We start from the raw sequence: 13,894 nt of genomic DNA, 5'->3' as shown, positions 1-13,894 counted from the left end.
TAAAAGCCCTGCCCTTCTCATCAAAGTGAGGTCTGTCTCCTAACAGCTCTCTCACCCTTTTACTTAACCATCAGAACAATCATTAGAAATGGTTTACAGAAAATTATTTTTTAAATCACTCCTATAATTTCTGGCTTTATTGAGAACTACAGTGACAACACTAACTATATGACATGAATATACTGGCAAAACTTGCTCAATATTGCTAAGTTTTTAATTATCTTCGTGATTCTTCAGGCATTTGACATTTCTAAAAAGGAAACAAGACAGAAATGAGAGACTGACAGGAGTTCAGAAAGTTGGATATTTGGTAGCTATTTTACATTAAAAAACAAGTCCATGAATTTTTAAAAAAATGTACCTGTCCACTCACCACCATTTCACTTTCTGCAATCACTTCTCAAGAACTGGGTCTCAGAAAATAAAGCTATTCAAAAAATACAGACAATCTTTTTGTTTGGAATAGGGTTGCTATTGTTTACTAATAGCACTTCCAGATACTTTGAAAAGTGGGATTCCATCTTCCCAGAATACCATTTTGCAATTTTCTGCTTATGCATAGATAGAAAAAATTTTATGGCCCCAATTAGGGGAAAATTAAATTAAAAAAAAAAAAAGGCAAAACATCATAGGACAGAAATACCGAGACTAGCTTAAATGATGAAATCTCTCACAAATGACTTCTTTTGTACCTCAACAGAACATAAATTTGAGTAGTAACCTGTCCTCCAGTTATAGTTCTAAAATTGTACACCTGGCTCCCTGTTTTCACAGACCTTGTGGAAAATTATTCTCTGAGACATTTCCTCACCTATTGTTGACTACCAACTCAGAGACTGGAGAAATCTTAGTCTTTAGGAATTCCAGCCAAAAGGAGTATTATACTCCCTAATTCAACTCTGAATTTTGTAGCAAAACAGTGTAATTTAGAAATATGATCAATGTCAGCATAGGGAGTTGAACTTACTTATTATCCACAGTATGTACAAAACCAATGTATGTGCAATAAGACTTGCAGATATTATTTGCATTTAGCATTTAACTAGTGGTAAAAAGCACAATTTTTTTTTTTAGAGTCGCTGAGAGTTAGAGACCTACTTTTTTGATTGGTTCTCCTTTGCTGATTTAAATCAGACACTGCTGTCAGGAAGCTGCAGTGTAAAGTTTTCTGAAGAGTGTATTACTCATTAGCTTGTTAAAATACACTCAAAACCACTTCCTCTTTGCCAAACAAATTATTACTTTTTTAACAAAGTAGGAAAAAGGAAGAAATTTATTTTCTTATCTTTCTAGCTTCTTGGCTGTACAAGCGTACACAGTAAAATTATTTTATCATTAGCAGATATTCAGATATTTGGTGACCTGTCTGGACTGGAAGTAGGGAGTTTTAAAAAGAAAGTCAATTCAACTTAAATTCTCTGCTTCTCCCTCTCTGTCCTCAGTGGAGAAGCACTGTTATAAGACAAAGGATGGCAGAGCCTCAGAGCCTCATTAGACATAAACATATGGGACAGTAAATCTTTTTTTTTTTTTTTTTTTTCCCTTCTTTCACCATGTCACTTCCTTCACTGTAAAGCTGGAAGGTCTTTCTTACACAGCTACATACTTCCTTTAATGTTATCATTGCAGACCTTATATCTATTTCTTATTTAACACAATATTGCAAAGGATAGCAGGATTGTAATCTTACACAAATGAAGTTCTCTTAACTCTTGTGATCTTCAACATCATTCAAAAAACTTTGCATCTCATTTGTCAGAATGTCTTGTGGAAATAAAAAATAAATAAAATTGCAGCACCAAAATTTTTTCTCATCTTTAACAATGGTGTCCTTAGCATAACTCAGAGTCTGAAAGCACTTGTAATCCTACTCACACCAGCCCTGGAAGCAAAAAGAAACTGCTACATACCCACTAGAAAAGGATGTTACACCACTGAAATCTGGACTTTAAACTGCCAGTAAAGATACCATGATAGTCAGGACTTTGTGAAGAGCAACCGGAAGCCCCCAAGATGTACTGGAACTACTTAGAGCTGGCAGAAGCACCCTGGGGAACTGCACTAGCTGTAATTTTCTGCTCAGAATCACTTGAAAAAGCCATAACTTAGCAGTGATTGCTGCTGTGTTTGGGCTGCATTATTCAAAGGCTTTGTGGAGTATCTCTGACGTTTCGTGGATGGGAAGCAAGCGTGCAGCTGCCCAGGTAGAAGCAGCCAGGGCAGTGGGGACACATTGTGCTGGGTGTCCTGGGAGCTCTGGTAATCCAATACAGGATAGCTTCTGTGTCACAGGATGTGGCAGTTCTCAAGGCAGCACGTGAGCAGAGAGTTGCAGTTTTCTCTTTTGGCACTGCAGCCCACCCGACTCCTGCTTCTGGCACGCAAGTGCCTTGGCCAAGAAAACCAGAGGTCAACCGAAGACAGATCTTATGAGTCAGACTTGTGATCTAATTCTGGGGGTTAGCATCCATTAGCTATTAAAACAAATGATCAAATTTCACATTCGTAGGGCTCAGTTCACTGCACTGTCTGTACTTAACACCACTTGGAAAAGAAAAAAGAGGAACCTATCATCCAAACGGCAGCCAACATGCTATAGAATCAGGGACTTTGTCACAGCTATGAGAAAATCCTCACTTTATGGAACAAAAAAAGTGAGGTTGTGAATCATATCCTAAACAGCAAGGTCATGTTCTATTTGGGGATAAATTATTACTTGGGCTTGAAAGAGTCATTATTCCTCAGCAGCACCTATCCAATTCATTTTATGTTCAGTTCTGTGTGACTGAAATACAGCTTTTTGGCTTTCTGAATACAAAGTCTATTGCTGCATGTGTCTGATCTTAAACGAAGCCTTCAGCAAAGGGAATGTTTTTGAGAGGGGAAGTCTAATGAGAAAAATATTGTGAAACCGGAGGAGCTATTAAGAATGTGCTGTGACTGATACAAATTCAGGTCTTTTTTTTTTTCCTTTTTTCTTTTCTTTTTTCTTTTTTTCTTTTTTTTCTTTTCTTTTTTTTCTTTTTTCTTCAAATTAGCTTGGCTGTATTTTATTCAACCTAACACATCCTCCATCCTTCCTCAAGCCTGTTTACTCAGCTGGATGTCCACAGGGTCCAATTTTCCCTCCAATTGCCCTTGCACGCTAATATAATTGCAGCTCATATGGGTAATTGGTCAGCCTACAGCAGTGTTTGCATGAATTTGTTCATCTGCACTACCTGGCAGTCTCTTAAAATGAATTTATAGACTGAAAGAACTATTGAATACTTTGTTTCATTCAGTTTGTAAAAGGACAAAACACATCAAGAAATACTTCCAGGAGCTTTATGCATTAAAAATATTGCAGTGTACACATTAAAATTATTTTTATAGGCAAGTCGGAACAGATCTCTGTTTCCACACACCAAAAAGGAGGCACACAGACCCACAATTCAGTTGTATCTAATTTGCAAATACTAAAATAAATAAATTTCACAGTAGAGATCAACCAGATTGGAAATTATTATGTGAGGAAAAGAGGCCCAATGAAATTGCAAACAAGAGAAACTGAAATTGTTGGCAGAAAGCAAGAACAGCTTTTTCTGGAATACACACAGAACATAGAACTTTACAGGTTGGTTTTATGCTGTTGTGGGAGGATCAGTATGAAAGTGATTTTTATTACTGTTATTACCAGAATCCGGTTCATGGGTTGAAACAGAAGATGCAAGTCTTGTGCCACAAACGATCATCTTGTAGTTTGTACTCCCTTATTCATAAAGTGTTACAATTCAGCTATTTTAATCTTTTCCTTGCAGACATAACCACTGGCCTTTTTCTTCTGCTCACTGTTCTTGCAGTGGATCTTCCCAGGTCTCTAAAATCTTCCCTGCTCTCATTTCTGCTATGGCTGAATCTACTGCTCATGCCAGAACCAGCAGCTTCTATTTTATTTCCTCTCTGCTGGATTTTTCTCTAGTCACTAATTCTTCTGCACTTCTCTTTAGATCTCTAAATCTAGCGTCTCATTTGAGCGAGACCTGAATGTGGGAACCCTCTCTGCATTGACTTCTCCGGCACCAATTTGCATTTGTACAAAACAAAAAGGCTGCCAATCCAGATCCCTTTAACTAGCTCAGATAGACATATTTTTAGAATCTTTGGCTTGTAAGTTTTTGTATGATGTATTAAATCTTTCATAATCATCCTTGGAACCCTATTTCTCTATTTTCAATTTGCAAAATGCAATTTATAAAAATGTTACGTTACACCTACAACAAAGGTTCCTACTTAAGCAGGGGCTACAGAGAACTGTCCTGGCATAAATGTGCCAGAATATGTCTTGATCTTATGTGCTTGTACTCACCCATCAGCACAGTTGCTGACAAAAACATTTGCTTGTTTTTCATTACATACAAGAATTCAGAAGGCAAAAAAATGTGGAAGGGTTAATACATCAGTATATCTACATTGACATTATTCAATTATTTAAGCAAGAAATTTACCAATACTGTAACTAGTGCTGTCACTCTGATAGACACTCCTAATGAAAAACAGATCAGGTTTTCATTGCTTTCACCAACACTCATTTGTTCACTTAATAAGAAACAAAAAAAGATGATAAGTGCTTTCCTAACTATTAAATGATTTATCAGACTTCAGTTTTCCAAAGCCATCAATGGGGATTACAGCTGCATCTTTTAATGTAAAAACTATTGAGTAACAGTCATTTTAAAAGAATTGTGAAAATCTAAAAACAGATTTGGAAAATATAAACAAAGTATCTACACAACATTAAAATAATGTTAATGAAACTCAGAGGAGAAAATAAATTTATTTATTTTTTATTTTTTATTTAAAAATAAGATTTCTAAAAATACAATATATAGGAAATTTCAATAGGAATGAAAAATAATCCAAAACTTAAATCAATCATAAAAGAAAAACAGAAATATTACATGAATAAACCAAAGAATGAAAGAAAGAAAAAAGACAATACAAGATTTGATTAAAGTAATACCGGAGTAAGTTTTCCTGTTTCGGTATTATTCAGCCATTCACCTCATACATCACCCATTCTGGCAAAACCTGTATTAGACCTCATAACTTTCAATATGTCCAATGTAAACATTATTCAGAATTGTTTGAAAACTGTCAAGATTAACCAAAGATCAGTATGACTTAATCATATGCCAAAGTGAATTACAAAATTCAGGCTAATAATTTACAAAACGCAGTATTATTTTCCTACCTGGCACTCAGATTGAAGCTGTTAAGGATACAGGGTGATAATTTTCAATCTATAAATTGTAATGTGATCTGCAATATGTTAGAAAATGCACACAGAAATACCTATTCACCCACAAATGCATGTGTATTACAATTTAAGTTTAGTACCTTCTAGCTCAGAAAGCATGCATTCCAATGTAAATTTGAATTATTCTTCCAGGCAATAAATACTTAGATGGTCCTTGTTGCAACAGCTGACTTTATTCATTCCACTGTACTTGGGCAAGGATGACACAAAGTGTCACTGAGCAATTTCAGCAGGACTGAAGTCCTAGGCCTAACATAGCTCACAGATGCAAGTTTGTCAATGAACCTTCATAGAATCACAGAATATCCCAAGTTATAAGGGACCCATAAGGATCATCTAGTCCAACTCTTGGCACCGCACAGGTCTGCCCAAAGTTTAGACCATGTGACTAAGTGCACAGTCCAATCTCTTCTTAAATTCAGACAGGCTTGGTGCAGTGACTACTTCACTGGGGAGCCTGTTCCAGCGTGCAACCACCCTCTCGGTGAAGAACCTCTTCCTGACGTCAAGCCTAAACTTCCCCCACCTCAGCTTAACACCATTCCCGCGGGTCTTATCACTGGTGTTTACAGTGAATAGGTCACCTGCCTCTCCACTCCCTCTCGCGAGGAAGTTGTAGACCGCAATGAGGCCCCCCTCAGCCTCCTCTTCTCCAGGCTGAACAGGCCCAGTGACCTCAGCCGCTCCTCATACATCTTCCCCTCTAGGCCCTTCACCATGTTCGTTGCCCTCCTCTGGACACTCTCCAACAGTTCAATGTCCTTGTTGTACTGTGGTGCCCAGAACTGCACACAGTACTCGAGGTGAGGCCGCACCAGCGCAGAGTAGAGCGGGACAATCACTTCCCTCGACCAACTAGCGATGCCGTGCTTGATGCACCCCAGGATGTGGTTGGCCCTCCTGGCTGCCAGGGCACACTGCTGGCTCATATTCAACTTGCTGTCAACCACAACCCCCAGATCCCTCTCTGTGGGGCTGCTCTCCAGCGCCTCATCGCCCAGTCTGTACGTATAGCCAGGGTTGCCCCGTCCCAGGTGCAGGACCCGGCACTTGCTTTTGTTAAACTTCATGTGGTTGGTGATCGCCCAGCTCTCCAATCTGTCCAGATCTCTCTGCAAGGCCTTCTGCCCTCATCCGAGTCCACGACTCCTCCAAGTTTGGTGTTGTCGGCAAATTTGCTCAAAACACTTTCTAGTCCTACATCCAAATCATTTATAAAGACATTGAAGAGGACTGGCCCTAAAATGGAGCCTTGAGGGACCCCACTAATGACCATCTGCCAGCCAGATGTGGCCCCATTAACCACAACCCTTTGAGCCCTGCCCATCAGCCAATTGCTCACCCATCATATGATGGTTTTGTTAAGTTGTATGCTGGACATTTTGTCCAGTAGGATCCTATGGGAAACCGTGTCAAAAGCTTTGCTGAAGTCCAAAAAGATCACATCAGCTGGTTTCCCTTGATCGACTAGATGGGTGATCTTATCATAAAAGGAAATCAGATTTGTTAGGCAGGACCTACCCTTCATGAACCCATGTTGGCTGGGACCAATGACTGCATTGTCCCCCAGGTGCGCTTCAGTAACTTCAAGGATCATCCTCTCCATAATTTTACCAGGCACTGACGTGAGACTGTCAGGCCTGTAATTGCCAGGGTCTTCTTCTTTCTTCCCCTTCTTGAAAATTGGCACAACATTTGCCAGCTTCCAGTCTACTGGGACCTCTCCATATTTCCAAGATCGTTGAAAAATAATTGAGAGAGGTCCAGCTCTTTAAGCACGCTGGGATGGATCCCATCCGGACCCATGGACTTGTATGGATCCAGGTGGAGCAGCAAATCCCGCAAACGTTCAGGGTCAGTAGGGAGTTTGTCATTCCCACCGTCATGGTCCTCCTGCTCAGTGCACCCAGGGTCCTGAAGCCCATCATCAGCACTGAAGACAAAGGTGAAGAAGGCATTAAACGTCTCTGCTTTGCCTATGTCATTGTCTGTGAGGAGACCTTCCTTATCAAGTAGCGGACCTATGTTTTCTTTGGTTCTCCTTTTTCTGTTAACATATCTAAAAAAACCTTTTTTATTGTATTATAACCTTAAAGATAGTAGTACAAAAAGCTTTCGAAGAACAGTGCATTCTTAAGTATTCAGTAAGGCACTATGTTGCATGAGTAGGGACACTGTATTTAGAAGTACTGATTCTTCCCAAAAGGAATTTCTAGAGGCACCTCTATGACTCTAACAGTTTTGAAGTCTAGATATTTTGACTAATTTAGAATTACATTCAATTCATTCATGTAAGATGTAAGAAATAATGAATTTTATCTTTATTAATGCAGGAAACAACTGTCAGTATATTTTCTGCACTCTTAACTATTAAAACTATTAACCAAAAAATATATATATTTATAAATATATAAAACAGCTAATAATGGTGTGCCTGACAGACTGTGTGGTAGTACCTATAGTATTTGTATTTTGATATAAACAGCATACCAGCCAGGAATTTGTCACTTTTCGTCTATTTTAGATAACTTTAAACAGTGATGAAATCATTCTTTGAAATGCCTGTGTACTTTAATTTTGTATTTTCAAATAATTTAATTTACACAATAAAAGATTTGTAATATTTTTATAGATAAGTATTTATAACACTACTTTCTATATGCAATTTGCTAATGACTGGGAAGCATAGGATTGCATCTTTGATAGCCTTATCAATATTATAAGTTGTTGTATCCTGAACACATTCAATCAAATTTGTCATGACATTCCACTTGGTCTTTTATGAACCACGCATATTAATTGATGAATAAAAATATATATATATTATTACGAATACCCAAAGAACAGCTCAGAACATACATTTTAAAGCAGTTATGTCTGTTAATAAAGACTGATCCATAGGAGGTTAGAGTTACTCTTAAAAAGTTCAAATATGTGAGAATTCAAGTCTCATAACTGGTCCAATATTTTGACAGAAGAGATATGAATCTCTGGTTGCTAATATATACCTGTGCCTGCTCCAGAACATTGCATGTACTGGCTTAGGTCAGAAGATGATGACTCAAGCAACAGCAAAGCAAAAACCAATCTGATTTAAATATAAAATGTTTAAGGAATACAGAAAACTCCCAGCTGTGGGAGAAGTTTTAACAAAATTCATTCAAAGCATCAACTTTTGTGTTGCACAGAATTAATCACAACAGAAGTGATTATGACCGGGTAGATGACTACAGCCTTGAAAGTTCTGATCTCTTATATAAATCACAAGGAAAATTTCTCACAAGGTGAATTTTTTTCCTAGGTTAAGCAAATGCTTCTTGAAAACATTCTCACTCCCACATTACTGAAATACTGTGTCAAACAGCAAGTGCATCGGACAAAACGTCCAGAACATAATGAGAAATGACTACCATCCTGATTTTATAGGAGATATTACCTACAGGTTCAACCTCTAAGTCACCCACTGAGGTTATTTTTAAGTCTAAGTTTCTGTTTTTCGAACACAACAATTTCAGTGTCATTAATACTAAAAATCAGTTAACAGAAAAACTAACTTACACAAACTTAAGCTTAAGACAAAGTGCAAACTAAGCTTCTAGAGATCTTGGACCTATTGCGAGAAGGTCTTTCATGACTTCACACTAGTTAGCACACCACGATATGATCTCAAAGGACGGTAAAATGACCCTCTACCTCTGGCAGTTGGGAACATATTAAGCTGAAGCCTGTTAGGACTTGAAAAGCTGTACCACATGACCACTACTGATTCAACATCATTTAAGAGCTAACAGAGCTACAAAAGTGGCTATTTGGTATAACAAACAGCAATTTATACTGAGGGCTGGACAAAAATAATCTTCCAGTAGGGAATTGTCTGATTGAAGAGGGACAGCATGTTAGAAGCTCATATGCTGGGCTTCTGCTATATGCATATATACAAAGCTCTCTAATATTCTTTCTATTAGCACCAATGGACAGGTACAATGTTTAGTTGGATCTCTTCATTGGGTTCAAATCTTTGTCCACAGACTTCAACATCAGATAAGAGATTTTGCTGCCAGGGAAAAGCTAGTAGTTTCTTGAAAGAAAAAAGCAGAATAGTACCTATGTATTCTGCCAGTTAACTCTCAATCAGTTGCAAGATTGTAAATAAAAATGTATTTCTTATACACAATGCTAATAAAAATCAATTTATTATTCTTACATACATAACACAACTGCAGAATTACAGGATTGAATGAGAAATACTAGGTGTTACTAATAGATATCCACATCGTTTTATGTAACTCATCCTTCAGAAGCAGATTCTATGGAAATATATATAGTTTTTATCTTAGAAAGAGTTTAGAAGTACTAATACAGTATTATTGATTGGAATATATGTAGAATAAGCAACATTTTTTCTCCAGAAAGATCAAGACTCTACCATACAAAGAAAACACGTTTAAGGAATGCAATGATATTTCCAGTTGGGAAATTGAGAAGAGTCAATCAACAGTATTAAGCTTTATCTTTGTGATACAGCTGTTCTAATAAAGCTATGCTGTTTGTTTTTTTTTTGTTGGTTGGTTGGTTGGTTTGGTTTTTTTTTGGTGAGCAGCAGCAAAATGAATTGCATGGTGAAAACAAAGGTTGGAGATAACCAAGTTAAAGAATACATCCAAGTGACAGCAACCTCAAATGCGTGACAGCAGCTTTCTGCTACAAGTGATGTACTGCTGGCAGGAAGGCTGGCCAAATACAGTACATGACATGTTATAAAAAGGTGATTTATGTTAACTAACAATTTCAGGTTACCAGAAACCCATCTATTACCATGTTTTGTCTGAATGCAAAGTGGACTTGAAAAAAAAAAATCTCTTTCACAGTACTGCTGAAATCCTGACTTTACCACCTACGTTCCTTACATTGGGGTACAGTGGCCTGCTATAGCACAAAACAAAGCATGTTTCATTATTTCTTAGAAGAATAGTTTGCTTAATAAAACCGGACATCTGTATGATGAACAGTGAAAGACTTGAATAATGATGGCATGGATACTTAAACGGCATAACACCTGCTCTTTGCAATTTCACTTATCTTGGTAAATTTAGGTAAAGAATCAAAACACCTGTTTTGGTCCCATCTTCATTTCCACTGCACATTCATGAATTTTCCCTTCACACTCACCCACTGTAGATTCAAGACAAGCAGAAGGAGGCCTAGTTCAAAATCTTTCCTTCCACTCGGTTCTCAAGTTCTTACTCGTGAATCCTTCTCAAGACTGAAAATGACTGTGTATACAAACACTCCCTTCTCTCCTCCATACATTCAAAATTAGGATAAAAAATAAAGTAGTTGCCTAAATAATATTTATGTTGGTTCCTAATGTTAAGAGTGAAGTCTACAAAAAATATATTTACCAAAAAAAATAAATAAATCTAAGAATATGAAAACATTTGAGAAATTGTGAATTTGTGACTTTATCATTTTCATCTCAGATTCAGGCAAGATTTTCATATACATAATTTTCTTAAGCTCCAAGGTTCTTCTTTGGGTCATTTGAGTAAGTGCCTTAGAATTTAAATTTATAATATATTGTTTGAAAGGAAAGTCTATTGATTCTGAAAATTTTCTAGAAAAAAATCCCACATGCTACACTACCTTTGAGGCAGACCCAAAACATTGTCTGCCTATTTAAGATGCAGTCCAGTCCTGATACGTTAATCTGACCACTAGCACAGACACACGCCCAAATCATGCAATTATTGCTCCAGATTACCCCTGTGCAATAATGAAGAATGACAGCTGGCCCCGTCCATGTTCCGGGCCACGATTCAACTGTCGTTGCATAATATGACCAAAAGAGGGCACTTCGAGAATAAGAGAGGAAAGGCTCTACCCCGCATTGCAGCACTTGCCTGACAGACTACAGTCCTAAAATAGTCTTCTTACTAAAGACCAAATACTTGCTAATGTCCAAGCATAAACATTTTTCATCATTAACTATTAATCATGCGCATGAGTGCACGGATGTTTGTATGTACACTCTGTAGTCCAATCAGAGCGTGTTTATTCCCTAATCTGTGCCTTATCATGACTGGTTTTTATGTTTCACACTTCCTCTTTCTTAATACTAGAACAAAGTACACATTTGGACTTTGTGTGGATTTTTATCCCCGCAAAGCAGATAACATTCAATGCATATCAGGTAAAAAAAAATAAAAATACAATGTTTATAATTGAGGCTCCAACTATTGAGCTGATTCTGGATTACAGATTTGGTTCTCCAAGTATACTTAAATTACCTGAGATGATGATATTAGAAATCAGAAAGAATAATTATATGCCCCCATAATGAATATATCAAGAACAGTTACATTCTCGATCCTATGTCTTAATAAGCATCAAAGAATTATGATCTGCTATGTAATTTGAAATTTGATTAAAAAAAAAAACAAAACTACATTTTGCTCATGACACACATTTAAATATTGGCATATAAACCAAAACTGAATGCTATTATTGCAGTCTCTCCTCTATGTGCTTTGCAGAGACTACAGTAATTGAATTCCTTCCAAAAAAAGTGAATACAGACATTACTTTAGAATGTATAAACACATTCTTGTTAATTTCAAGTGCTAGTCCAGCCTTTTCAATCACTTTTCATGAAACTCACCTTCATTTACACATTGCTGCCAATACCATCTTAAATTCTAAACTCACATCTATAAATGCAGTGAAAAAAAGAATAGCTGAACATTAGGTTCAAAATTTAAATGATGCTTAGTATTCATTTTTAACAGACAGGAGAAGTGAAGTTAGTTCAAATGTTAGAAGTTTACAAAAAATTCAAGTGATTTTTAAGATGAGCAATTTTGGCAATTTCAAAGCATCATCAAAATCTGTTAATTCAATAAATGAACACCTAGCACAGGCAGTGAATCTAATAAAATTTTAAAAGAGCTGATCTAAAAATTCATTATGAACAGCATTCAAAAGCTAGCCATTCATTTTGAATGAACCATTTATAAATTTTCTCCAAATCCAGCCTACATATTGTACACCCTGATTTTGTACCTCTTTATTATCCATTTGCTTGGCTGTCATTTAAGGTGGATCCTAGCCCTGTTAGACTAGACAAGAAACACTATAAGCAGCATAACTTAAAACATCGTAGCTTTGAGTTTTTCGTGAAAATTCACAGAACTTTCAAAAATCACAAATATCCCATGCTAGTATTTGTACAGATACACAAGGCTATAATAAATTACATATATTTTCCAGACACAGCAAAGTCAAGCCAGTGCTTAGGAACCATTGTCATTTTACCACATGTAATCTTCAGAATGCTTTCTTTGGTTAATTACTTCTATACATAAAGGGCCCACAACAAGCTATTGTATATCAATATAATACCCTATTAAATCAGCTAGTAATCTTTACCAGACATATTAGTAGCAAATATCTGTATTTATATATAAATATTTTTAAATATTTTCATATATGCTCCCCATTTACAAACACCTAAACTAATTTCAGCTAATCATGACTAAAGAATAAAAAAATATAAAATGTGTATCATTCTAACGACAATGTACTATTCTTTATGGTACATTACGCTAATTATATCTGCATTTTTAAAACATAATCATTCTCACATTTGCACCATACAACTTTTTTAATTATTATTTTATTTTGAATTATTGCAAAGAAATCCTTGGGATATTGAGCAAAGTGTGCTTTCCGTCTGCATATTTTACCCTGGGACATTTCATAGCTTTTGTTGACATTAAGACACAAATATTTTCCACTAAGATCATATTTATGCAGAAAGACAATTGTAAGATCTCTCTATATAAACAGATATATACACGAATTTAGAAAAACCCTTCTGAGAAAGGCTTAGGAAGAAGTCTGTCTGTTTTAAATGTTACCTTTTATAGTGCAGTGCTGCATGATTAAAACTTTGCATCACAAATAAATGGCACTATAAGTGAATTTTTAACATATGTAGCAGAAAAAAAGACCTCAATATTATTTAAAAAGATCTACTGATTTAAAAAAAAAAATCAATAAGACACTTAGTGGAAAAGCTAACAATCAGTGTAAACTTCAGTGTTTCCTACCAAAGGAAAAAAACAAAAGAGCCAGTATTATCAAACAGTGTAAGACTGCATTCCAGTCATTTGTTTTTGCTATTAACCTCAAAGACAACAGAAATCCCTTTGGAAAGCTAATTTGAAAGTGAATATGCCTAAACTTAAACATACAAGTTGTAATAATTTCAGAACAGAATCAAGACCACTATTAAAATAAAGCCTGGGGCACTCTGTGATGTCTATGATTGGTGGGTGGCTTTTAATTGACTTGAAGACTGTCATAGTCCTATTATCATAAAACCTGTAACACACTTCCAGCATGGAGGACCCATCTGTGCCCACCATCCATCTGTTTAGACGTGATTGGCAAAGTGGTAGGGAACTCGCAGTGGTTGCCTCTGCCTGAAAGGAATAAACCACAGGATCTTCCAGTGAGTGCCAAAAACTTCTGAGAAGGTCTGCTGCCATGGCTTTCGGGGCCTCGATCTACAGAAGACAGCATTATTAGTGAAAG

General features: G+C 36.5%; 1 protein-coding gene across 7 annotated transcripts in view; it reads right to left on the bottom strand.

Moving 5' to 3' along the window:
- Positions 1 to 9,845: 9,845 nt before the first annotated feature.
- ZDHHC21 (zDHHC palmitoyltransferase 21) overlaps positions 9,846 to 13,894 on the bottom strand; it is a 42,749-nt gene continuing 38,700 nt past the window's right edge. For 6 of the 7 annotated variants that reach the window (XM_083816377.1, XM_083816379.1, XM_083816375.1 and 3 more), the window contains one exon: positions 9,846 to 13,866. In XM_083816377.1, the coding sequence (XP_083672503.1) occupies positions 13,734 to 13,866 (133 nt within the window). In that variant the 3' untranslated portion in view covers positions 9,846 to 13,733. The remainder of the gene's footprint in view (positions 13,867 to 13,894) is intronic. The other variant, XR_014576458.1, reaches the window with a different exon arrangement.

This window comes from Anser anser (assembly GCF_964211835.1).
Source record: "Anser anser genome assembly, chromosome: Z".
NCBI lineage: Eukaryota > Metazoa > Chordata > Aves > Anseriformes > Anatidae > Anser > Anser anser.
Note: the sequence above shows the minus strand (reverse complement) of the source record. Positions and strands in the feature narration are given on the sequence as shown.